Source organism: Grus americana, chromosome Z, assembly GCF_028858705.1.
Source record: "Grus americana isolate bGruAme1 chromosome Z, bGruAme1.mat, whole genome shotgun sequence".
NCBI classification, from domain to species: domain Eukaryota; kingdom Metazoa; phylum Chordata; class Aves; order Gruiformes; family Gruidae; genus Grus; species Grus americana.
Window position 1 is genome coordinate 32,225,254 of NC_072891.1, and position 27,364 is coordinate 32,252,617.

The window sequence follows — 27,364 nt, forward strand, 5'->3', positions numbered from 1 at the left end:
AAAAGAAGTTGGTATTTTACATGTAAATGAAAAGAGTAAAATGCGAAGTATTGCTTTTTTGGGACAAACTTGTTAGCTCAAACTGCTGTCAATTGCACTTTCAGATACCCAAGGACTGCTTCACTCTAAATACTAGAAGTTATTGAGCGTGTGTTTTGGCTTGCTCCTGTGAAAGTACAGTATAATTGTTCAGTTCATAGAAACTAGGCTTTGGGGTTAGTGAGAGTTACATATCTGTCTGCCGCTGTGTTGGTACTTGACAAAGGCTGTAGCTTAATCCATATATATACATGTACATATGTATTTTGTTTTGTTTATTATAATTGTTTTCTATGATAGGGCTGTGCAGTAGTTCTGTTGTAATAATTTTTTTATACTTTATGTACTGCTGATGAAGTGTTCTTTAAATCTTTTTCTTTTTCAGTGTTCTCAGTGTTATTAAAGGAACATCTGCTTAATTAGCTGAAGACTTGAGAAAATGAAACGTGATTTAGAATAGTAAAGTGGTTTAGTTGCTTAATACCAGTATTACTGTGAGTACAGAAGGGAAAAATTCTGGGAGATAGTTCTGTTTCTTACACTCACAAGATTTTGATGGGCAGTGGTGGCAACCTTGTAGACTTATTTCCTCCCTTTCTCTCCCCAAGTCTTGAAGAGTTAAAAAAAATCTTGCAGCCCAGAAAGATAGAAGGTTGAATATTAATTCCAAGTTCGTGCTCAGGAAAGTCTTTAAACCTCTTTGTTGTGAGCTTGCATTTTAACGCTGTGTATGCTTATTTTAGCTGTAAAGAGTAATTGGTGAAGCAAGAGTAAAGGATAATGAAAGAGATTAAGCTAACTTTCAGGTTTGGAGGGGAAAAAAAAATCTAACCTTGCTTTTTAAAATTACATACAAATTATATTCATACTAGATTTTAATAAGGGAAGAGTAGTAAAATACTGAAAGTGCAACATGTTCATGACTGCATGTTACTTGAACTTGATCAAGCTCAGCTACTTACTACAGTTGATTGTTTTACTGATAACAAAGTTAAGCAGTAGCATAGTAAGTTGTCTTATTTTTTTCTTTATTGGGATTATATAAAAGAAGCATAAATCATTATTGAATTTTCCTTTTAGATAAATGAATTGGTGGATGCCCGTGATGTCAGCATTGGAGCCTGGTTTGAAGCGCATATAGAAAATGTTACCCGAGCAACAAAGGGACATAAAAATGGTAAAGCTCAAGGAAAGAGTGGTAACACTTACAAAAGGACTAATGGAAACTTAAGTCAAGATCTTTCTAGAGAAAGTGCAAATAATTTGGACAGTACACCATCCACATCTTATTCAGACTGTATGGACACTGATGAAGAAGCTATTTATCATATCAAGTACGATGAGTAAGTGCTCCTGATACTATTTTGAGGACGTCACATATTGTTACTTGGTTTGTATAAGCCAAGAATTTCTTGAAGAAGCTTGGAATCAAAGAAAGCAAGTTCAATATTGCAACCAAGAAAAATTTATTACAAAAATTATAACACTTTTCAGTTGGATATAGTGAATCCATGGGGAGTAATGATATTTATACACTTGTCTAATACTTGTGAAGTATTAAATTCTTTGTCTTTATGAAATTTAAAATCCATCCTTCTTATATAAGAAAAAGAAATTATATAACTGAATTTTTACTGTGGGTTTTTTCCAAGTAAAGTATTGTTTAAATTTTTTTTTAACTATTCCCTGTGTATATTCCTATCATTGGAGCTGAAGGAGAACTCTCATGAGTGCAAAGTTAGTTACTTGATTTGGATCAGTTTTATTCCAAATAGAACAACCATGCACAAAATTGAAGGTCTGTACTTACAGTGAAGTTTTGTTACAGAGAACTTCGTGACTGAGGGCATGAAACTGATTCTGAACCGGAGAGAGGGCATTAAGGGCAGGTTTTTGTTTTTTTCCTGACTGTTTGTTTGTTTCTCTAGTAAAAACAAATTCCAGAGCCTGCAATGTGTGGGCAACTCTGATTATGGAGGGGTTTCTTATTTATCAGCAGGTTTTGTACCACTTCATTTGCTTGGAAATTGATCTGGATTTTTTTAAAAACAGTATCTATTACAGCATTAAGTTAAGCTTCTAAATGAATTAAACTTTAAACGAGTTGAGGAGTTTCAAATTTTGGTACCAAGATTAGTAAAAATATTGTAGTATGTGCAAAGTAAGATTAAGGTAGAAGGATGCAAAGTATATTCAGTATTAACTAAATGTAGATTTCCAAAATCTGCTTTTAGAGCAGCTATTTCAACTTTAGTTATTTTAATGTGTAACTGTGAATCTGACCTACAGAGCGCTTTTTTGTTGCTCTTACTAGTAACAGATCCAACTTAATGCACCCTTTCAACTCTATGTTGAATTCAGAAAATCTGAATTCGATATCTGCAACTGTGAAGTTTTCTACCTAAAATGTTAGAGAATTACAAAAGTGGAAGTAGAAATGTAAATATTTCATTGAATATTACAAGAAATACATGAAAATAACTAAATCAACTGATATGATCAAAATGAAAATAGTCTCTCTTGAAATTACATGTCTGTTGTGGTGTGATTTCAAAGCCCTGGCTTTAAGATTACCTAATTTTACAATACTATGGATATATGTAATTTAGCCATGCACAAACATTTTTGAGAAGTAGTGTTTGTAACTGTTGCAATGAAATTATGTTCCTTATTTGTAGATGTTGTTTTTTCCTGAGTTAAAAATACAGAAGTAGAAAATGTTTCACAACAGGTCTCATTTTTCTTTGGCATATTCATACTAAAGAGAAAAGATTGACCTCTATTTATGTTTACTTCAGGATCCAGCTGTTCCCTTTCAGCAGGTGGAAACAGTCTTTTACTATAAGATTACGTATAGCAATTGTATATTCTTAGCCAACAAAATTAGATAAGGCACAGAAACACAGTGTTGCGAGATAGTAATTGAAATCACAGTTACTTAACTAATCAGTCTAAGGTATTGGAAGTTTGAGCTTTTGGAAACAAAAACTATTGGAAGGGTTTCTGGAAAGTGAGACTTGCACATTTGTAAGTGATCGGGTTTTTGATGAATGTTACTGATCGAAATCTTTCAAGGGCTCACTTTTTTCCTCTTGGCATTAGCTAACGTGCATATTCATATGGTAGCTATGTGCACACTCATACCGCTTTGTTTTCATACATCAGTGTTTACCTCTTGGTGGCTGTAGACCACACATGTATCCTGCCACCTACATGCTTGATGTAGATAAATAGGAAGGTCATGTTGTGTTTTGCTACACAGTTGTTCTCTGCTCCAGAAATTGTTTAATTTATGTCTTCACTCTTGTTCTTCAAGGTTCATATTGTACTGCCAGTACTGTCTTCTGCACAGTGACCCGTTCCTGGGTATTTTGCTCTTTAGGTTTGGACTGTGCATTTTGCAGCTAGATGTACTTGGCATTCTCTAGTCCGTCCTTGCTGTGTTGTTTTGGAGAAGCTCTTTTCCCTTTTGCCTCTTCTTCCCTTTAATCAAGAAGATGATTCTCTTTGGTGGTATAATTTCAGTTCTGTCTTGCCTACAATAGACATTTTCTTACAAGACACGAAAACACTTGTCATCTGAAACACAATAAAAATGGCTCACAAGTGGGTGACATCAGTCTTGTGCCTGTAAAGCCATCAAAATTACTTTAATACCTTGGAAGGACTGTGTGTTGGAGGTGCCCTGCATGGTCCTGTGGCTGTGCATAGGGGAGGCTCAGTCTGTGCTGCTTGCTTGTATGTTCCACACCTGACACTTTTTAAAGTAGTTGAAACTGCATCAACAGATCTGATGTTCATATGGTTTTGGTTTCCTAGCTGGAAGCATTTGGCAGTCCCATCAAGTGAAGAATCCAATCAATCATTAATTCTTCCTCAACAAAATAACTTTTAGGTCATGATGTTCTCCTAAGAACAGCTGTTCTTAAGGGATGAAGCAGGACTTGTCTTTCCCTTAAGTGAGAAAGCTGGTTTTAGCAATGGTGCTGCTAGATTTACATATCGCAAGTCTTGTGCAAAATTTAAACACATTGTTTTGCAGTTTTAGGTTTGGTAAAAAACTAACTTTCTGCTAATCCTTCGTTTCATCAGCGTGTACTTTCTCTGGGGGGCTGAGTTTTCATTTGTTTCCTCTCCTCTTTCCACTGCATGTTTAAATAGTGTAGTTACATTGAATGTGAAGGGGAAAGGTATGGCAGAGCTCTTCTAGCAAAGAGAACAATGAAAAGAAATTAACCTTTCTGGGCAAGAACCTAGTTACAGTAATTTCAAAGGGGTAACTACTTTATGGCTAAACAGAGCTCTCCTACCAGCTGTGATAGGAGGTACTATTTATCCCTCCTGAATTTTGTAGGGAACAGGATAGATGAGTTACTTTTGCTGTGGTTTCCTTTCCTTCTCCTCCATCCAGCCCTGGAGGCTGTATGCCTAAAGTTTAACTAAGTTGCCTCAATAGTTGTAAAACCCACATATTTCTGCAGAGAGGTAGTTCTGCTTGTAGAAAACCTAGTGCCATTCAGAGGAACAGAACGTCTCAGATAAAACTGGAGTCACTTCTTGATAAGCTCAAAGACTTAAGGTCTCTTAAACACCACATCCTCAGAGTGAGGAAGAGACTAAAGTATGAGTTTTATCAATGCTGACATCCAGTCAGTACTAACTCTCTTGGCACCAGTTGTGGCTATATAGCCTTTGCATGATAGTCAGTCTTCTGCATTCAGTTTCTGAATGCAGCTTTTTGCCTGGAGCCAGCATTGTTTACATTATGGGTGTGTTCCTATTTCTGCCAGTTCTATCAGTGTTGTCTTCTTCCCCTTCTGCCACTTCATTTATTGTATTTCCATTTCACCTTTACATTTGTTGGTATCACAAATGACCATTAAAGGCTTTGAAATCAAGGTTGTGCTATCAAGTTTCATACACTGCTATCATATATTTCTTCTGCTCTGAGGAACTGTCTTTTAATACAGAAGAAGGTGTGAACCCGTCTCGAACAGAAGAAAGCCGAATCCTTATTTGAAGGATATTATGCTTCAATCATGAGGTTAACTGGGATAACTGTAGGTAGAGCCTCTACCACAGCTTGCTTAAGGATCACTTCTAAATCAACAGCAGGATACTTCAGTAGCTTAATGTGGCACCATAAGGACCTGTCTTACAGTGCCGTGTCATACAAGTTTGCCATTTCCTTTTAACTTGCTCCGTTTCATATTTGTTCCTTGTGCAGCACTGATTATAGTCTACTTAGTTTCAGGGAGACAGTTCTCTCACTCTGTGAGTGTTAGCTTCTTGACGGGAAGAGCCCCTGAAGTAGTGTAAAGACTTACTGATTTACAAACACTGTCTTTTCCTTCCTTTTCCTGTTTTAAGTCATTTGTAATGAAGGCCTTCCATTTAAGAAGGCTCTCAGTGGTAGTCACAGGAATGCTGGATGTTTGTGCAGCCTGAGAATTGTCAATGTGCCTACCTATATGCAAGTATAGATTTAGTATGGCTCAAGTATAGGTAACTTTTTTCAGGGCCATTGTGTTTGGTTGATGATATCCCTCTCAGGTTTTATATCAATCAACAGAGAAGTTTAATTTAAATCTTGAGGTAGTATCTGCATGGTGTGTCATAAAGTACGCTGTGGTTATTTATTCTAGGGAACCAGATACTCTAGTAAGAGGGATCATCTGTTTACTTCATGTTTAATATGAGCTGTGGAGTGATGCTCTCTGAACTCTTTCAGATCTGGAAGTAGTCTGAGGTCTATTTGTTTCTCAGCCCAAGAGATTATAGTCAAGTTTGTGTGTTCTGTGTGGGATGTGTGTTGGATGTTTTTATGGTCCATAAGAATTTACATGGATGTCTTTTCTCTGATGCTGTAAAGAACCTGTCTGAAAAGCAGTGTGAGGTAGGATGTACTATAAGTGAGTTACATGCCCAGCCTGATTCTGGCAATTTAGGTAGCCAGATGGCTATTGCTATTAGTGAGGATTCCTAAAAGCTTTACCAAGTTCCTGGATCTGTGCAGGCAGAAGTTAGATTATTTCTCATAGTATATTTATTAAGAATAGATGATCTTTTTTTCCCCAGTTCTTAATGTTTCATTTTACTAAAATAGACTTTGTCATTATTGGTGAACAGGAAGACTTTAACCTGATGGACTTAAGTTTCCATGTACTTTAGGGTTCTTGTTGTCCATTAGTGTCCCTCTTTAAAGAAAAGCTCTTTGGTTGATAGTTTTGTTTGTAATAATCCTCAAGATCCATCAGACATGCGTCCTTGCTTCCGTATCAGTACACCATCTATCAGTGGGTTTCCCAGGCTTCTTTCCTTGCACTTTACTAAAGTTAATGTTTCTTCTGGATTTGGTGAGAATGTTGCAGTCTCTGAGGGATCTTCAGCATTCATGGAGTAGAAAAATGGTAGTTGATGTTAACCTTCAGAGCATGTGGCAACCAGCTTGCTGCTTCTATTCTTCAGCAAAATATGACCTTCATGATATCTCTCTTATACAGGGAGAATGACAGCCTGCATACGACTTTCAGCGGTTTGTGTTTTGAGGGGTTTTTCTTGGGGGTGGGGTTTGTTGTTGTTTTTGGGGGGGGGTTGTTTGTTTTTGGGTTTTTTTTTTTATATCTTGCAAGACCTATTTTGGGACCTAGGCTAGGTTTTGACTTAAACTAAGATTTTGGTTAGAAAACTAGTTTCCCCATATTCTTAAATTGCATATCTTTTCATAAATTGGATAGAATAGGCATCATCCAACTTGCTAGGGACCGGTTACTATGTCTCTTTGTGCTGCTGGAATATCAGAGAATGTAGCGATCTTAAAAATTGTCTCAGTGGATGCTGGTAATTTGAAAATCTGTTACAAGACTGCTAAGGCAGAGCTTAAGTTGCAATATATTTTAACTCTGACATTATTAAAGAATACCACCATTCTGAATATCTGTAGGATATTAGTGCTGGCTATTACATGTGTTCAGAACCTATGCTGTCCTTGGATGCGATCCTACAGTAATTACTGTGTAACAAAGAAATCCGAAACACACTCTGTCTAAACTGTGGGTGTAGAGAGCTACTGACTGTGCCTGTAGACTGATGTGTAGATACTTAGGAGGGGTACTTAAGGGCAACTAGTTCCTCTGAGGTATCATTTCCATGTGGAAAATTTCCATTTCTATCCTGGAACCTGTATGCTGTTGGAGTTTTGAAGTTGAGTAGAACCAAGTGCTGTTTTGTGCAGACCAAGCAGTCAGCTTTGAACAGGTGAACTTTGTTCCACATGGCCTGGCAATGCAGGCGTGATCATGAATGTGGCTTTCCTAGGGTGACACTCTCATTTGCAGTCTGGCTATGCTGATCCTTATTTCTTGTAGAGAACTCCGTTATGTAGTTGCTACTAGTGATGCATTTGTGCACACTCACTGTACCAAAACCACAGCGGTAGGAGTGGAAAGAGGAGAATGTGTGCAGATCTATGCCTATTACAGGGGCAATTTTGTTTACAGAATAAACCTGAGTAATGCATTTCTAATACATAAATTTACTGATGGGTAGTCCATTTCATTCTTCAGCATGAATAATTAAGAACAGCATTAATTCGCCCCAGTATCTAGTAAGACATTTGTTCTTACTGGTTCTGTCCTTAAGTTGCATCTAAATAAAGAGCTTGTGTTGATCTACTATATCTGCTTTTAGCAAATATTACTAATTAGGACCTGCAGTCCTCAACAATAAATTCACTTACTGTGGTGCTAAATTTGTAGAATCATTTAATGAGAAGACATGCCTTACCCCAAAGACATTACAGCCTGCTTTGAAGGTGAAGGCACATAAGAATATGCCATTACTGTACCTGTAAGCCTCAGTTAGTATGTGTGTCCATAAGCTTTCCAAAAGCTGTGTAAAGTGTCATAAAAATTGAGGAAAATATCACAGTAATTTTAGACCCTCAGATCATAAATGGAGTCCAGGAAAAGATTAGTGTATGTGGTAGCTTGTAATAAAAGGGACTGATCTTAGTGATCCGGGACACCTGTTGGACTCCTGTGTTCCTAAGTGTAAATTGAACTAATTCAGTTGTATCAGTCTGTTAGGGGTAGCTTTCATTTAAAGATGGAAGGCTTGCTGTTAAACACTACTAAAATGCCTTGACCTGTCAACTCAATACTCCGGTATTTTCACTTTTGTTTCTGCTTTTGCCTGAGAAGCATTTGCAACATTGGCTGTCTTTTTTACCATTTTAAGCTTATTTGCTTCTGAAGTGTTTGAGTCCTGTTATGGGCATAGGTGCCTCATACTAGCTGAAACAGATACAGAAACAGGAACTTGGGCACCAAACTATTTGGACAGATGGGGAACAGTGCAAGATGAAAAAACAGTTCAGTAGGAAAAAAGTTGGGAGGGATCCTACTTGAAGTTCCTTTTTTTTTTTCTTTAATGTTTGTTTATTCCATTTGAGCAGAATGAAATCTGGGGAAAACATTTATTCCTGTAATTTTTCAAAGCTCCTACAACATGAAATGTCTTTAAGTGCAGGAGGACAAGGTCTTTAAGTACAAGGGGAGTTCTCATTGTTAAGAAGATTACTATTTTTATTTAAACCTTTTTCTTACACATCTATTCTATTTATTCAGTACTAATCAGGGTTGCAGACAGTAAGAGAAGTTCACCTTGAAAGTGGCGTGAGGAGAAACAATTCCCAATGAAGGCTAAAGGTATTACTCATTGTTCTTTTTATAAAGGGAGAGGACAAAATTAAAAAAAAAAACAAAACAAACTATACGGCATTTTGCTTGAAAGACTGTGATAGCCTAGGACTCTAAAATGCTGTTTTCTGCTGTAGCTGTTATCCTTACCAAAGAGTCTTGCCTATTGCAGGTGATTAGTTTGTTTACACATTCAAAACTTTCTCTCATACAGATTATTAGACAAAGCTAAAACAATAGGAGATCTGCTAAGTCACGTTTAAATCTTCATTCTTTAAATCCTCATTAGAAAAAGAGTGCCACTACAACGTGGCTGTCCAGGCATATTAGTTCAAACTTAAAAGTATTTTAGGGAGTAGGCTGCACGCTATTGCTCTTAATTTAAAGAATTTGATTCCTTGTAAGATACCATGTCCCATTTGCAGTGGATTTCCTGACTGCGTAATCTGCGTTTTATAATCTCAAAGTGTTTGCATACATTAGTCTTCAGGTGTTTTATAACTGGCATTAACTGTAAGGCCTAGATTTCTAAGGATGTAAACACTTTCCACAAACTGAAAAGGAAACAGTTTGAGGAGAAAATCCAGGTGTTTCTTGTGCCTCTTTAGAAAGTGTATGAAATGAAGGGAGGGAAGCTTTGTTGTCCTAGTAGTTGTTGAGAGAACAACTGAAATGTCAACAGTTAAACTTTTTTTTTTCCTTTAAAACTGATACTTGGCTAAAAAAATGGTGTGGTCAATGAGAATGAGATTGAACTCTTTCTACTTCTTACTTTAGTTGTCTTTAATTAGCTGTAAGTGTTCTCGTTACACGGTCACAGGATTGAACACCTGAGGAAAGGGTTTTCAAAAAAAAGTCTTTCAGTAATTATGTTACTTGTCATCCTGTGTGCTAGCTAGTGAAGTAAACCTTTTTTTCATTAGATTCAGAGTATTTAGATTCATTATACAACATTATGTAATTTTTGCATTAAAAATTCAACCTTCTCTGTATTTCTTACAGCTTCTGAAATTCTGTCTTGATACTCTGTTTCCAGTTTGTTTTCTTTCAGAGTATCCATGTTGTTCACACAGTGCAATGGTGTAAGTCTAGAAGTTAATTTTTCTTAATACTTAGAACTAAAATAATTAGGAAGAATTAAAATAATTAGGAAAGTAAGATGTTTCTCTTTAGGCTATTAATATGGTTTCTCAGTGTTTAAGCTGCTTAATTCTGTAATTATTAGTTGTTAGGTAAGGTTTCCAAGATCTTGTTTATGTTCCATGTGACCAATTTTTATCTTTATTGATATTCATTGTTCCTTCCAGTCTGTCTTTAGAAATATGTTACTTTTTTCTTGTAATAACAAATTATCAGACCTATTGGTTGTCTTTTGGAAGTGCAAGCACACAGCTTTATTATCCCAGTGACTTTTTTATTTTATTTCTTTTTTCCATTTGTAATTGTGGCTTAGATGCTCTTCCATTGTAGTGTTACTTTCTCAAAATACTACAGCAAAATTATGCTCATTACTTCCTCAGGTAGCAAATTGTTGGGGAGTGTGTGTGTGGTGTGAATGTAGTTTTTATTCAGGTTTACTTTCTTAATCAGATTTACCTCCTCTATGAGTTCATTCCTTTTTCTTCTTTATTTGTGCCCTTCTGTTCCTTCATTTCTGAGTGTATATTGAATGACTCAAAATTCTGAGTTTCTTGATTGGGAAAATAATTTATACTTTTATTCTATTTGTATTGGAAAATAACAATTTAAGAAATTGCGCGCCTGCACTAACTTTCTTTACCGTACTAGTATGGAGAGGGGATGGGGAAGTCTTGACTTTTGTTTTGACAGTTTTATCTTTCCAGTTCTAGTTGTTCTGGTAACAGCTGGGAAAAGTGGTAAAGGATATGTTGTAAGCTCTCAGTAAATTGAACAGACTTTCGTATATTCTGACATAAAGCTAATATGTGTTTTAGTATTTGAGCATTTTAGGAGGGAGCAGATACTGACCATAGCCAAGAAAGACTGGAATTTTTACTTCATGGATAATTCTTTGCTATGGAAACTGTCACCACAGATACGAAATCTTAAGAAATACTTGCTATGCTGGGGTTAGTATTTACATTTAGAAATATTACAGGAAAAAATTAAATTACAGGGAAATACAGCTTAATGATGAACATGAGACTTCTTATGGGTGGTATTCATTAACCTGTTATGATTATATTTACCATTATGATGTCTGCTTTTTTCAATATTAGGTGCCAAGTGTCGTGAAAAACATGGAAAACCAAGAAAATATCTACAATTGTTTTAAGTAAAAAGGCTGAATTGTGGCATATAATCTTCATTTCAATTGTGTAAAACTTACGGTAGTCTAATTAGAGTACTGCTGTGAAAATGTTTCTGTTATCTCTTGAGGGTCATCTTAGGGTTTTAAAAGTAACTCAATAAATAAGAAAACACTTTCAGTAAACACGTCTAACAGTAGTCCTTTATTATAGCTTAACAGAATGGCTTTTTCACTTCATTCTTGAGGCTTGCTAAAAGATATATTTGTTCTCTTTATGTTTTGGTTTGTCTACTTAAGTCCATGTATTCCTGTTTTGTGATACTATATGTAAATATTACTTTTGCATGATTAAGACATTAGATTTTAAGTTAAAGTGGGATTTTTACATTAGGTTTTAAGTTAATGTGGGATTTTTACAAATAATATGTTAAACTTTGGGAAGGTGAACATGGAGGTACTAGTGTTTTCTAAAGTGAGTGTTTTTTTTCCATACTTACTCAGGTAGATTGTGGCATTAGATACATTTGAGGGCACAAGTTTACTGTGGAAGTACTGTTTACTTATTACTTAGTATGATGAGGAATGGTGGTGCTGTGCTTAACATGTATAGTATGACTCTGTGTGATTTTGAGCCTAACTCAAAAGCTTGTGACAAATGCTGTTTCTGCTGTTCTATCTGGGGTGTCAGGTATGGACAAACATCAGTGGCTAAATATCTGCTAGCATCCACTGAGGTCCATAAAAGCATGTTTCTATATGTGAAGGCACAGCAGCAAAACATTAAATATCTGGAACTTGATGCAAAAGAAAGGCTAATTCTGACATGGAAAAATCTCACTTGCTTGTAAGCTATCTTTTTTCTTCCAAAGTTTCTAAGCTTAAGTCTATGACCAGCCAATAAGAGGAAAAATTCACTCAGTGGGGAGTCTGCCTTCCTTTTCATAGAATCACAGAATGGTTTGGATTGGAAGGGACCTCAAAGATCATCTAGTTCCAACCCCTCTGCCATGGGCAGGGACACCTTCCACTAGACCAGGTTGCCCAAAGCCCCATCCAACCTGGCCTTGAACATGTCCGGGGAGGGGACAGCCACAACTTTTCTAGGCAACCTGGTCCAGTCCCTCACCACCCTCACAGTAGAGAATTTCTTCCTAACATCTCATCTAACTCTGCCCTCCTTCAGCTTAAACCCATTACCCCTTGTCCTGTCACTACACTGCCTGATAAACAGTCCCTCTCCAGCTTTCCTGTAGGCCCCTTCAGGTACTGGAAGGCTGCTATTAGGTGTCCCCACAGCCTTCTCTTCTCCAGGCTGAACAACCCCAACTCTCTCAGCCTGTCTTCACAGGAGAGGTGCTCCAGCCCTCTGATCATCTTCATGGCCCTCCTCCGGACTCTCTCCAACAGCTCCATGTCTTTCTTAAGTTGGGGACCCCAGAGCTGGATGCAGTACTCCAGGTGGGGTCTCACAAGAGCAGAGCAGAGGGGCAGAATCACCTCCCTCCACCTGCTGGCCACGCTACCGAGGAAAAGCAGTTAGATTTTTTTCTGTCTGTAAAAGAGGGCTTTGGGGGATGTCTTTTGGTAAGTGATCTTGTTCTAGTCATGCTGATAAGCAGTCGTCTTTGTTTGGGATCTTTCATCAGATACTTCTAGGAACAGAGGTGGAGACATTGCTAACAGTGGCAATCTTTGAAGTTCCTCAGCAGTACAGTAGGAAAGATTCTGTTCTGAGTTGTATAGGGATGGGAAAGATGTCACAAATCTGAATTGGGGGAAAGAAATATTTCTTAATCATTAAGTAAAAAAAAAATTTGTCCAAAGTTCTCCCAGGAAAAACAGGACCTGAAGGGATTCTATTTTTAGAAGAGAATAGATTTTTCAGATCGGAGTTAAGTTTCTATGAATGTAAACAGTTGTAAGTCACACGTTTTGGTTTTGGGGATTTTTTGGGGGGTTGGGTTGTTTTTGTTGACAGTGACACAAACTTTTTAAAATATGTATTAGTTATTTTTACAGTCCCACTGATCTGATATGTACTTCTCACTTGATTATTTCACTGTATACATAAATGATGTCTATTTTTATTTATCTTCTTTAGTTTCGTGATGTTTAAGCCCTATTTTCATTTCAGAGTTCAAGTAAACTGAATCTTCATTTACTGTGTACTGCTTGCTGTCTTCTCCAAACCTTAGGAAGGGTTTATTGTAAGATGGATGGAACTGAGTAGTAGTTCAAATATAGCTGTCTTAAGATTTCAGTAGCCTGTTGTACTATAACACGATGCCATTATTCAGGCACTCAATAAAATAGACATTATCTCTATAGTTGCTTTTTGCTTTGTCTTATTACCTGTAGATGAATCTGTCCTGTGGTTTTTGTGGATATTACAGTTACAATGTTCGTAATTATTATAGTAGAATTGTATAATAGTTCTTTTAAGGGAAAGCTGTGTGACATAAATGTAAAACCACAAATGTTGGCTTTGCAATACACACTCAAATTGGAAACAAAACCAAGTAAAAAGAAGTTGGGAACTGTGGAGAGTTACATCATAAGAGACTGTCATTTGGATAATGGTTCGATCCCAAGCACCCAACTTTGTATGATATAATTCTTGTCGTGCAGATTTTTATAATTAGGATCCAAAAATGTTGGGGAAAAACACCGTTTGGATTTAACTTTTGTAAGGAGTTAAGGATATGGGTTTTTTATTTGGCCATTGTTTTATCTAAAAGTACGGCCACTTTTAAACTGTTGTGGTTCATGTTTCTTGAAACGAAAGATAGAATGGATATAGAATGCCAGGTCTAGCCCCCCTCACCTTATATGCAGTAGCAAACTGGTGTGCTAGATTTAATAAAGGCATGAAACAAAGCAAAATGAACTTGTTTAAAATGTCTCCAATTATATCAGTGGGCTTTCAATTAACTGTTCAGGAGTAGACATCCTGATTTCAGGCTATAGTCTTATCAGAGCCTCATGCTGTTACTGACAGTAGTTTTAGTATTTCTTTATGTAGTAATGTAGTCAGTTACAATGTCTGCTTTCCCCAAGACCTTGAAGTGATCTTGTTCACTACAGGGAGGCATGCTGGAAAGTAAGAGCCGTACTTTTATTAGGAGGAGTACGATATTGCCATTACGATTTAACAGTGCCATTTGATAAAGGTATATTAACTATACAGCGTGAGTGCTCTTGCTAAATACCAATAATTGCATGATGAAAATGTAATTTAAGATGTATCATCCTCAGCAGTGTTTGTTAAGAAGGAAAAATGAATACTTTCAATAGCACTTTCTTATAGGCAGTGGACTTAATTGTCATTTTCTCTATTAAATTTGTATTGTGACATCATCTAGTACTAGTTAAATGATGGAAGATTCTTTATTTGCTTACACAAAGTATCAGAAGGGAACTTCACCATTTTAGTCCAGCATCTTACCTTTTACTTTTTGTAACAGGCCAGCTTTTTTCTACAAGCAGCATTTTCATCATGTCCATTTTGTGCTGTTTTTCCAGCACATGTGCAAACTATACAGGCTCTACTATCATTGAATAATTGCCTTATACAGAGGATTTAAGAGGGCTGTGGTGTTAAACTGAAAAGTTAACATTTCAAATCAGCTTGCTTTCTTCCACTGGTATCTTAGTTGTAGTGCTGTCAAGTATCACTTTTAATTCTGCTAATTGAGTCTTTCTCAACTTGGAAAGGAATTGGAGCTCTTCAGAAAGTATTCATTACTCTTTGATTTTTTTTTTTTGTATGTGTGATGTGGTAGCATACACCAGGAGGAAGAAAGCAATCTCTTATAAACCCTAGCAATTTGTGGGTAATACTACGTAAAATACTGTGGAAAAAGTCACCAAGTTTTCAGTGAAAAACAAATAAAAATTTCTTAATTAGGGTTTAGTGAACCATTAATTTTTTTTAATATTGCATTCCTTACTATATCTTGCCAGGAGAAGTTTGTTGTCAAGAGAAGGAATGATTACCACATTTATCTTTCTAGATTTTTTTTGTTTGTTTTGCAACTTAAAGGGAGGAATACTTTCAATTCGTTAGTTCACGTATCTCATTGAGAGTCTTAGTTCTGTTTCTCACTTATTACATTTTGTAGTTAGACTTTTTTTTTTTAAACATCGTGCATGGGACGTGGACTTGGACTATATTCACCACATGAATTTGATATGCTGTGTTTAGATGAAATTCCTGCTCTGTGTTTAGATGAAAACTAAACTTTCAAAAGGATATTAGGTCAGATTTTTATATTCTGTTTCTTAAATGCCCAAAGCACATTTAAAAATTTATGCTTTTCAAAAATTGTCTGTGACTTCTTACTGTTACAGGAGTCGTAATCATACTGTTGTTGATTTTACTTTTTAAGGTACCCAGAGAATGGTATAGTAGAAATGGACACCAATAATCTTCGACCCCGAGCAAGAACCATTCTGAAGTGGAGTGAACTAAAAGTGGGTGACGTGGTGATGGTTAACTACAATGTTGAGACTCCAGAAGAAAGAGGATTTTGGTTTGATGCAGAAATTACCTCTTTGAGAGAAATCTCAAGGACTAACAAAGAGGTTCATGCTAAAATTCTGCTGGGGTAAGATTTGTTTGACCAACTCAAAATCTCTACATATATACTCTATATGTTTGTTGGATTTTTTTTTTTTGTCTGCTAGTCATCACAAGATTAAAATTAATGTCATACTTTGATTCCACAGCTGAGTCATGGAATCACAGTGCATGGTTTTTACGGTGTGCAGACTTAGCTATGAGTCAGAATTTTTACATTTCCTGAGATTGCTGGAGGCAACTATGAGGTTTCATGTATTATCTGTGATTCAAATTGATCAGAATGTGTTTTTATTTATATTCCTTTATGTGTTATATATTTATACAATTATATTAATTTGTATATGTTATATGTTCAATTCTACTGAAAGCTGAAGAGTCTGTTTCCAGTAGCTGTTGAGATAATTGGGAACCCATAGGTCTCACTGAGTATTAGTCATCTCTGACAATTTGAGTAAGTCTCTGAACTGGCTACGTGGCTATTCTTTTTAAAGAATAAAATATTTATGTGAGTATTATAGCTTCTGAGAAGTAAAATGTGGAACTGTAAGTTTTCATGTGGCTGAACTCTCACCTATCTTTGCTTTGTTTTACTATTTAATTTAAAAACTTGTGTATAGTTAATTAGGAACAGTTATCCATATATTACTGTCAGTAAACTGTGTGATTGCCGCCTTAGGGATGACCAGATGACCAGTCTTTATTGGCCGTCTCCTTGAGGAATTCACTGTAACCTTCCTCCTCATTAACTTTCCTCATTCCTTTAACATTATCCTTTTCTGACACGAAAGAACTAAAAGCAAATGGATCCAATCTGCTACCTGTATCCTTGCAGAAGAGGGGGGTGTATGGGTACTTACATGCTAGGAGTAAAACTGATTTTAAAATGAAACTGGAACTGGAACCTTTTGCTTAAGAAATAGTTGATTTAATGCTGGCATGTCCCACGTTTTTTCAGTGAGTAGTATCACTGTTCTGGGAGTATATTCCTTAAAATTAATTGGACTATTTCGCATATTAGTGTAGTTTCCTTTATGAGAAAGGAGAATTGTTGTATCTGTAGGAAGACTTACAGTGTAGGACATAGTTAATAGGAGGAGACACACAATAGACTTATGATAAGGTACAATTCAATATTTTGTATAAAAAAAAAGGCAATCATACCTAGTACTGAGAAATAGGAAAGACATTGACTTGGTAAGTTATGCATGTAAATGAAAGTCTTTATGGTGGATGGTTTTTTATTTTTGAATAACAGGAATTTTATTAGACAATCTCAGTGCCCTATGGTCGTCTTGTGTTAAGTAGAGCAGGCATATGGACTTGTGTTCTAGGCAAAGTGAAAACTTCAAACGTAAAGCAAGAAGAAATTGAGTAGGTTTGAATTACTAACTTGGAAGGGAGAAGAGATTAAGAAATGGAGGCCAGTCTAGAGAGATGAAGATTTTAATTGTAATGCATTTAATATTTGTATGACATTTGGTGAATCAGAGATGGACTTCATGACCTTCTACAAACAGAACTGTCCAGATATCAGTTAACATGAAGTTCAAATGTCTGTTGATAAAGTTATTTAAAACTGTTCCCTGCATGGATTCTTTCAGAGTTTTTTCCCGTTTATTAAAATACAATAATCAAAATATGTTTTATATTGGCAAAAGCAAGCATGTGGTGGCTAATAAAAAGTTCTGTTCGTGCTGGTTGTAACTCTATAGGATAGTCTTTTTTTAATCTAAACAAGCTGACAGTTACTCTTCAAATGTGAAGATGGTAACTTCAAATACCATGGGTACCGAGGCAAGTGCCGTGGGGTTCCCCATAGTATTGACATTTACTATCCTCTGAAAGGGGCCGGGGTGGGGGGGGGGGGGTGGGGGGGCGGGGAGGGAGGAGGAAGGGAGGCACAGTTGACAAATGTCTTGTTCTGAAGTGCTAATTTAAGTCCATTTTTCAAATGGAATCTTATTTCAGTGAATTTTCTTCCTGACTAAGAATTCAGGCTTCATTTACATGTTAAAAGATTGTAATATATGCAGTAATCAACTAGTTTGCAGAAAGTAAGGTTATCTAAGCCCCACCATTTTTGAATTTTATCAAGGAATAATTCTGTATCACCTGCTCTACCTCTCAATTAGCAGTAAAAGTACAAGATAAATCAGCTAGTTTTCATAAACTTGTGCAAGGAACATGCTGCAACAAGAATCACTTTACATTTCAGGTATGTTGGTTTGCAAAATAAAAAACATTCTTTTAGTGTTTCAATATTTATTAATATGTATCAATATAATATAGATATATAATATATAAGTATTAATGTAAATTAATTTTTAATGTTATTTTAGTCTATATTATTAATATAAGATTCTATAATTTATTATTGATATGTTATCATGAGTTCTTATAATGTTAGCATTAGTTAACTTCTAAATAAATGTGAAATCTATTTTGAATGCTTTATGAGTATATGTTAGTGATTAATTGATTGTATATTAGTGACTAATTATTTGTGTACTACTTAAGAACAATCTTAGCAGGCAGTAAAGGGAGGCAAAGTTCTTAGGGTTGCTTCCGATATATTCATGGCTTGGACTTTTTTCCCTTTCTGGTATTATGTCAAAGAGGCTTTGTATAAAACAGTTTTGTACACAGTAGTTGAATGTTTGATTTATTGATCTTGGTTGCTTCTGACAAAGATCTCGTGAAGCTGTTGGCACAATGACAGGAAATAACAAGAACATATACTGTTTGTGGTAATGCTTTGGAGCTGGTAGAACATTTGATGAGTACTTTTTTTTTTTTTTTTTAACTGTATCTGATGATATGCATGATTGTTAGGTGTTACTTATGTCTTAGTCATAACCTAAAGGAAATGTCCTGTACGGTCTGTCATCTTTAGTTTGTCTTTTGGGAAACAGGTGTGAATTAGAGAATATTATTGAAGAGAGGAGTAAGACTAAACTGGGGAGAAAAAACATCATCATACAGAAGAATTGACCACATACTAATAATTCTCATTTGTACTGTATTTGCATTGCAACTGAAATTTGTAATTGCAGGATGTCTAAAACCTATCCAAACTGCACTTACTGTGTCTCAGATACAAATACTAGGGAAACAGTGGTGCTTTCACCATGGAATATACATGGGCCTAGGATCATAGGTCTCTCACGACTGTGGGTGCGTGCTTACAGTTCAGAATGCTCTCTGTGTGTGTGCGGTACCTCTGAACTGATTTTAACTGAATTTGCAGGGCGTACCTCTATTTTTGAACATCCTCTATTTTTCTTTTTCAGGAGTATCTTCTGTTTCATGATGAAAGCAGTTATTTGTAATCCCGAGTAGTATGACTTGTCTTTGCACTTTAAAGGTCACGTATCAAATGCCTGTTACTGGTGGGTAGTTGTGAGGCAAACTGTTCACAATTTATTTTAATGCTGACATGATTACAGTCACCTCACCAAATCAAACCACAGTAGTTCAAATGGTGCTTTGCATTTTCTCCTCACTAGACTTCAGGATAAATAGAGACAAAATCAGCTCTTACTTTTCTCAGTTAGCCTTTGGAAGTTTGAATTTAGCAAGGACTCTGTCAATACCAAGTCTTCTATTTTGTTTAAGCTTTTGGAATTACACAAGAATATTGGAAAAATCTGTTTATTCTGCAGATTTTACAGCTCTTTGACTAAGTGCGTGTTTAATGAATTTGAGGTCTTTACCTGAGCAGTGGTAATGGAAAGTAATAGAATGGGTCCTAAATTTGCAGTTTTATATTTGTCATCTTTTAGTTCTGCAGGTTTTTCTGTGAGGCTTCCTGCTTCCAAAAATGAAGGATTTTTTGTTTTCAGATCACACTCTCTTGTTTTTAAATATGCTTACTATGTTTTCCTATGTAACCTGCCAGGTCTGGGGCTTGTCTTCCTCAGTGAAAGCAGGTTTTGCCTTTTTTTTTTTTAATCTCCTTTTAGACCCCTTTTATTCATGTCTGGTGCATTTTTGTTCTCAAAAGGCATTATGATATTTTTTCACAGTCTTTATGCTACCTGTACAGACTTTACTTTTAGCTGCCTGTTTTACTTCTTTTGAACATTTTTTCCATTTATATTTAACTTCTGATTTTTGAAGTCATACATAATATTGGTTTTTATAGCTTTGCAAAGGTACAAAATTTAAACACATTACAGAATAGTGAACTAACAGTGAAGCAAGTCTTGTGTGTTGTTCTGGATGACTTTTAAGAGTTGTGCTTCTATGGACTTATGTCTAGCCGGTCCAAAAAAAGAGTTATTGGCAGTTGTACCTTGTGTTGACACTTGGAAAAATAACAGTACCATACTTCCTATCCCTGCCAGTATATATTGTGATAACATGTCACAGTTGTTGTCATAGTTCGTAGGGGCCCAATAGTGTGATTCTCATACTGTGGTGCTGCTTTTAGCCTTGGAATTTCTGTCTACGTCGTTTATCCCTTACTGGTGCTTGTATACTTTTTGTGGTATAATTTTCTACCCAAAATAACTTCCCAGGCTTTTTTGTTTTAATGTAGCATCTTTGACTGTTGCTGGTTGATTTGGGAACACATTGTTTTGTGGACTATTAACAAGATTTACTTGGAGCCATTTTTTAAAATAGCTTTCATGCTGTATCAGCAGGTATTCTAATAGTAAGAATTCTAACTGCTGAAGAAGTTGCCTGCAGCTTTCTTGCACAAACATAAAAATGACATGTTTCTTCTAGGCAACAAAACTTCTGAAAGGGTGAATTTGTGTCTTCCTCTTTCCTCTTCTCCTTGTGACTTCAGTGGAGCTGGTCACCTCCTTTGAAGAAGAGACCTCCTTTTGAATCAACGCAACTGTTTCCAATCAAGATAGATTCTGATTGTCCAAGAAGCCTGCTGGGATTTTTCATGGTGATTCTGTAGAGGTGATGCCTAGAACTTCTTAAGCACTTCTGTGAACTGCTTTTCCTTAGTATCTACAGCTAGAGATGGCTCTTTTTGTGATCCACAGCCTTAGGTAATGATCTTGCAATTCTTAACAGGAATGACTCTAACAACAGGAAGAGTATTTTGGGTCCCAATTAATTATCATGTTGGACAAAAGATCTCATGTTTGGGGGGTGGTGTTTGTGTGTGTGTGAAAACAATGATCTCTTTGAACATAAGAAGTAAAGCTTACTGGAAATCAAACTGGTTATTTTTAAATTCCAGATTAGGTTTTTCATCTTGCTTCAGCTGTGATTTAATTTGTGAGGAAAACCTCAAGAATTAAAAGATATAATGGACATGAGGTCAGAATATTATTAAAGAGGAGTCTGGGGTGCGGGATAAACTGCCCAGAAGGTATTGAAACACACTGGAATTGGGGAAAGGTTGGTCCACTGGGGCTGGAGAAAGGTTGGTATCCAGGATGTGTTGTTTCAGTCAAATATGAGAGATAGAAGAATAGTATCTGACTGGGAATAGTTCATGAAGAGAGCATGAACAGAGTGAATCCTTTAACCACTCGCTGTGGTAATTGTCCTCTCCACCAATGTCATAAATGAGATATAGTAGCTTGGTTCATCACCTGTGAAATCAAAACCAGCAAGTTCAGAAAGAACTGAAAGAGTACATTTTGAAGGGTATTTGGCTGACTTGTTATTACAGGTACCCTAGTCATGTTTCCTCTTTCTCCTTTTCCTTCTCTCTTTGTGGACAAAAATTGCCATTTTACAAACACTCCCTGAATAGCTATGATTGCCACGTTCTGCAGAGATCATAGCTGTTCCTCCATGCACTTTATTTTTCCTGCTTTAAAGAGGACAAATCTTGAAGAGGTTCCATTGTGCAGAGAGGAGTGGAAGGATTACAATTTTAAGATTGCTTACCTGTAGTAATTTCTCTTAGATGGAAGAAATACTTTATCTCTTGATGTTTCCCTCTTTTTAAAGAGAGAGCATAAAAAGTAATTTATTTGTCCTTTGTGCCATTCTGCTGCACATTGCCTGTTCTTAACTAGCAATATGAAGAAACTGATATTTGATTGAATGTTGCAGTTTGCTTTCCCAAAATGGAGGGAAAGTAGACTAGGTACTTGTAATTCACGTTGAGTCTTTTGGACTGTGAATGCACTGTTCTTTTGTCTTGAAATTCTAAAATTTGAGTTGCAAACCAAGTCTGCGTTACTAGAGATACTGTTATCTCTCAAGCTAAGTAGCCCAGTTACATAAGAGCTGCTCAGTCCTCCTGGTGAAAGGGTAAGACTTTGGAGAACCAATCCTCCCAAGGGAAAGGAGCAGGTAAATCTTGTAGATCAAGACTTGGTTAATTGCACAGCTTATTTCAACAGGCATTTGGCTTTTAATACCATGGGGCCCATAATTGCCTTCCTAGCTGTCCCTGAAAGTCCTTGATCCTCAAGTGGGACGAGCATCTGTGCCAACAGGCTGGCCAACCTGGTGAGTAGAGCTTTGGGTGGTGAAGGGACATTATAACCCATGGATATTAGGTCATATGCATGGAAAGCAAAGGGTACACTTTGGTGGGAGCAAGAGGGATCTTGGGATTGGTTAAAGAGGGATACCCATCACAGGTGTGTGTATGCAAATACATCCAGCCTGAGAAGTAAGCGGGAGGAATTAGTTCTGCATATAGTCACAGAATGTGTAGTGGAGACATGATGGGACAGCTCACATGACTGGAGCAAGAGATGGATAGACACAAACTTCTCAGGAAAGGCAAAGATAAAGAGGGCAGGGCTGCCATGACATGAAGAGACTTGGATGTAGGGAGCTCTTCAGTGGGCTGATAACAGTCTGATTGAGATCTTGTGAGTCAGGATGGGAGAGGCCAAAAAGGATGACATTGTGGTGGTAGTTCACCTGATCAGGGTGAGGAAGAGGACAAACCCATCTTCAAAAGTCTCTGAATCACAAGCACTGATTTTCATGGAGGACTTAAATTCCCTGACATCCTCTGGCAGGATAACAGAGGAATGCAAGCAGTGAAGAAGCTCTCGAACATGTCGGGAATAACTTGTTAGTACGGGTACTGGATAGGTCAACAGGGTGATACACAGCTGGATCTGCTCTTTATTATCAAAAACTACTTGGGGATCCGGTGATCAATGGTAGCCTTGGCTATATTGGCTGTGAAACAGTAGATACCAAGATCATGATGGAACTGAGGAAGGAGAGTAGCAGAGTACAGACTCTGGAATTTAGAAGAGCAGAGTTCAGTTTCATTGAAGGAACTCATTGATAGGATCCCATAGGAGGCAACTGTGAAGGGTAAAGGAGCTCAGCAGAGCTGACAGGTGCTTAAGGACAACCTCCTCCAATTACAAAGCTCAGCAGAGCTGACAGGTGCTTAAGGACAACCTCCTCCAAATGCAAAGATGGTTCATCCCAAAACTCGAGAAACTAATAGATTTATTGGGAGACTGACAAGGCTGAACAGGAAACTCATGACTTAGCTCCAGTGCAAGAAGTCAGTATATAGGAATTGGAAATGGGGGCAGTGTAAAAAAGAGGAATTTTAAACATGTAAGGATGGTGTTAGAAGAACCAAAAGTTGTCTAGAGTTGACACTTGAAAGAGACTTTAAGGGCAATGCAGAGAGCTTTTACCACTGCTTTGGCAGTAGAAGGCTTAACAAGGAAAATATAGAACTATTGATGAAAAAGATGATTCAGTGTCAACAGACACTGTCTTCATTGCCTTAGTCTTCACTGACAAGCTGTCTCTGGTAGCTGTGTCTAATGAAGATATTCAAGGAGAGTCCTCAGCAGTGAGTGAGGACTGAGTCAAGGAGTGCTTACAAGAACTTGACCAATGCAAGTCCATGGGACCACATGGGTTGCATCAAAGTATGCCAATGGAACTTGCTGATGCTGTAATGATGTTCCTCTGTATTGCATTTGAAAAGTCATGGAGATCGGGGGGTCCCTGACGACTGGAGAAGGGCGAATATTGCATCCATCTTCAAAGAAGGCCAGTCAGCCTTCTTCCAGTCTGAGGAACATCACGGGACACTTCTTTTGGAATTGCTGGCCATGTGAAGATGATTTGGAATAGCCAGGGTGGGTTATTTCCAAGAGCAAATTATGCCTTACAAACCTGGCTGCCCTCTATGACAAAACAATTAGCTCTGTGGCCAAGATGTCATTTACTTCAAGTTGTAGCAGGTCTTTCATCTGTGTCCCATCATATCATATCCCAATTAGGATGTTGTGATCTGGGTGGATGGGCAACCAAATCTCTTTAAAAAAAGATAAGATTGGATGATCCAGCTCAGAGGATAGTGGTTAATGAGTTGTATGCTACCTGGAAAGTGATAACAAGCAGGGAACTGCAAGGGTGTATCCTGGGACCCGTACTATTTAATATCTGAAGCAACAGTGTGGCAGTGGCAATGCAGTGCACTCTCACCAAGTTTGCAGGGACGCCAAATTGATGAAAACTCAAGGGTCATATTGCCAGTCAGAGCAGGCAGGAGAAGGGGGCTGACAGGAGCCTCAAGAAATTCAACAAGGATAAATGCCAAATTTTGCACCTGGAAAGGCAGAGCTCTTTGCCGCAATGCTAGCCGGGAAGTGGTTCTGATGAGAAGGACCTGTGAGCCTTGGCAGGCAGCAAGCTGAACATGAGCTAGCAGTGTGTAATGAAGGCTAACAGTATTCAGGTTGTATGAAAAGGAGTGTAATCAGAAGACTGGGGAAAGTTAGTTATTCCGTTTTACTGAGCATTCATTAGACTGCGTGAAGAATATTAGATTCCTCCCACCCCCAAACACAGATGCCCTCTACCTCAGTGCACAAAAGACACATAAACTAGAATGAATTCAGCAAAGGGCTGCTGAGATGGTTCACGGAGCACATGGTACATGGCAGGCAGACCAGAGGTAATCGACATAAATTGCAACGAGACGGGGAGAAAATTTGTTGTTTGGATGGCATTCAATAGCTTAACTTTTAAATTGCTTAATTGTTATATGTTAAAGCATTAATTACTTTAACAGCAACAAAAATCCCCAACCCATAAAAAACAACCAAACAAAGCGTAAGTACCAAGTGTTAAAAGCTGGAATGTTTTGGGTTTCATAACCATTTCATAATTACCATAAGATAAAAGTATCTTTTGAAGGTGAAGAATGGGTTGGCTTGGATCTTGAAGTTTTTGTTTGTTTTCCCAGCACATAAACTATATCTTCAGTATTTGTAACACTGTCCTTTCTCTAATAAACATGCAGATTTGGATCCACAGAGTTTTTGACTTGCTTTCTAGGGGGTGATTTTTAGAAGTATTTTGAAGTTTAGTTTGTTGCCACTGAGCAAAGTAATTCCAAACAGAAGAAAGCAGACTTAAGTGCAAAAATGCGAAGAGTGTGGAAAAGAAAAACAACTGACGGTCATCACAATATTAGGAAAAGCATTATGGAAATAAATAAAAAGAGTAGTGCTGAAATACATGTATACATGTATGAGAACCATTGAGAATGGAAGGGAGCTTTTGAGATTGTTTAAGCAGGGTCAGCTAGAGTAGGTTGATTGAGGCTATGTCCGTTGGGTTTTGAGTATCTTTATAGGTGGAGATCTCTCTGGACAATCACTGTAAAACAGTATTTTGTGTGGTCAGAGGGAATTTAATGTTTTTTCTCTTTATGCCTGTTACCTCTTGTCCTGGCAGTAGGCACTAGTGAGAGGAGTCTGACTCCGTGTTTTATACACATAGATAAGAGCTGTCCACACACAAGCCTTCTCTTCTCCAGGCTAAACACTCCCATATCAAACATCTTCCAGTCCCTTAATCATTTTCGTGGCCCTTTTCTAGAACCATTCCTGTAGGCCCATGTCTGTCTTACTGTGGGGAGCCCAGACTTGGCCTCACCAGTGCTGAGTAGTGAGGAACATTCGCCTTCCCTCTGCCTGCTGGCAGTGTTCTCATCACTGCAGTCCAGGAGGCTGTTGACCTTCTTTGCTTACAAGGGCACGTTGCTGGTTTATCATCAGCTTGTTTATGAGTTCCTCAAGGCCTTTATCTACCAAGCTGCACTCCAGTTAGTTGGCACTTGGCATGTACTGGTGGATGGGATAGTCCCTATGTGCAGGACTTGAAGTTTCTCTTTGAACATAATTAAATTCCTCTGTCTAACTCTCCAGGTCACTCTGAACGCATCTGCTATATTGGCAACTACTCCTGGTTTTGTATCATCTGTGAGCTTGCTGAGAGTCCACTCTGTTCCCGTCATTCAGGTCATTAACGAGGATGATAAAAAGTACTAGCCCCAAGATCAACCTCTGGGGTGCTGCTGGCTTGCCTCCAACTGGACTTTGAGCCAGTGGTCACAATCCTGTGGATTCAGCCAGTTTTCAGTCCTCCTTACTGTGCATTTAACCCATACTTTGTCAGCTTGTATGTGAGGATGTTATGGGAGAGTGTATCAAAAGCCTTAAAGTGGACATAATAGCGTCTCCTGCTCACCTGTCATCTTCCAAGCAAGTCACCTCATTGTAGTCATGGTGATTAAGCATGATTTCCACTTTCTAAGTCCGTGCTCACAGTTCTTGATACCTTCTTGTTCTCATATCTGGAAATCATTTCCAGGATTATTTGCTCCATCGCCTTCCCATGGATTGAGGTGAGGCTGACCAGTCTGTCAGCAGATCTTCTTTCTTGAAGGTAGGAGTGACATTTGCTCTCTTCCAGTTCTCAGGAAGGTGTCCCAGTTGTCATGATCTTTCAAAGATGACTAAGAGTAGCCTTGTCCAGATGTCAGACAGATCCCATAGTGCTCATGGGCACAACCTGTTAGGCCCCATAGACTTATATATGTTCAGTTTAAGTGCTCTATAACCTAATCCTCCTCCACCGAGGCTAAATCTTCCTTGCTCTAGACATTCCCTCTGGTCTCAGTGGCCTGGGATTCCTGAACACTGGTCTTACCAGTAAACACTGAGGCAAAGAATGCACTGAGCACCTTGGCTTTTTCTATTTTTTTTTGTCATTGGGGTCCTGCCATGTTTAGTAGTGTGCCCACATTTTCTCCAGTTTTCCTTTCCGTATTTATAGTTGCAGAGTCCTTCTTTGTTGCCTTTCACATCTCTTGCCAGATTCAAACCAAGGTAGACCTTGGCTTTCCCACCCCTATGCCTACACAATTGGATACGAACTCCATACTCCCCCCTGGGTCAGCTGCCCCTGCTTCCACTTCTTATACCCTTCTTTTTTATGTCTGAGTTTAGTCTGGGAGCTCCTTGCTTATCCATGCAGGCCTCGTGTTGTCTTTGATTTTCCTGCACATGGTGATAGGCTTTTCCTGAGCTTGGAGGAGGTGATCCTTGAATATTGACTAGCTCTACTGTACCCTTCTCTCCAGGGCTGTATCCTGTCGTATTTTTTCCAAGTGCATCTCTGAAGACATTGCAGTCTCCTGTCCTGAAATCCAGGGTTGTCTTGCTTTTTACCTTGCTCCCTCCTCTAAGGATCCTGAACTCCATCATCTCGTCATCATTGCAGCCAAACTGCCCTGGCTGTAATGTCCCATGACCAGTTCTTCCTAATTTGCAAGTATTGGGTCTAGCAATGCACCTCTCCTTGATCATCTGTGTCAGGAAGTTGTTATCACTGCACTTCGGAAATTTCCTAGGTTGTTTGTGTTCTGCTCTGTTATCTTTCTGGCAGATATCAGGGTGCTTCAAATTCCCTGTGAGAACCAGGGCCTGTAAACATGAAACTTCTTCCATTTGATGGAGAAGGCTTCGTGTACTTATCCCTGATTAGGAGGTCTCTAGCAGGCAC

The 27,364-nt window shown here is 37.8% G+C and overlaps 1 protein-coding gene across 4 annotated transcripts in view; it reads left to right on the plus strand.

The window, feature by feature from the left end:
* Positions 1–27,364, plus strand: part of UHRF2 (ubiquitin like with PHD and ring finger domains 2) — a 96,218-nt gene that overhangs the window by 20,504 nt on the left and 48,350 nt on the right. For all 4 annotated transcript variants that reach the window (XM_054809053.1, XM_054809055.1, XM_054809056.1 and 1 more), the window contains 2 exons: positions 1,120–1,382; positions 15,399–15,617. In XM_054809053.1, coding sequence (XP_054665028.1) covers positions 1,120–1,382; positions 15,399–15,617 — 482 coding nt within the window. The remainder of the gene's footprint in view (positions 1–1,119; positions 1,383–15,398; positions 15,618–27,364) is intronic.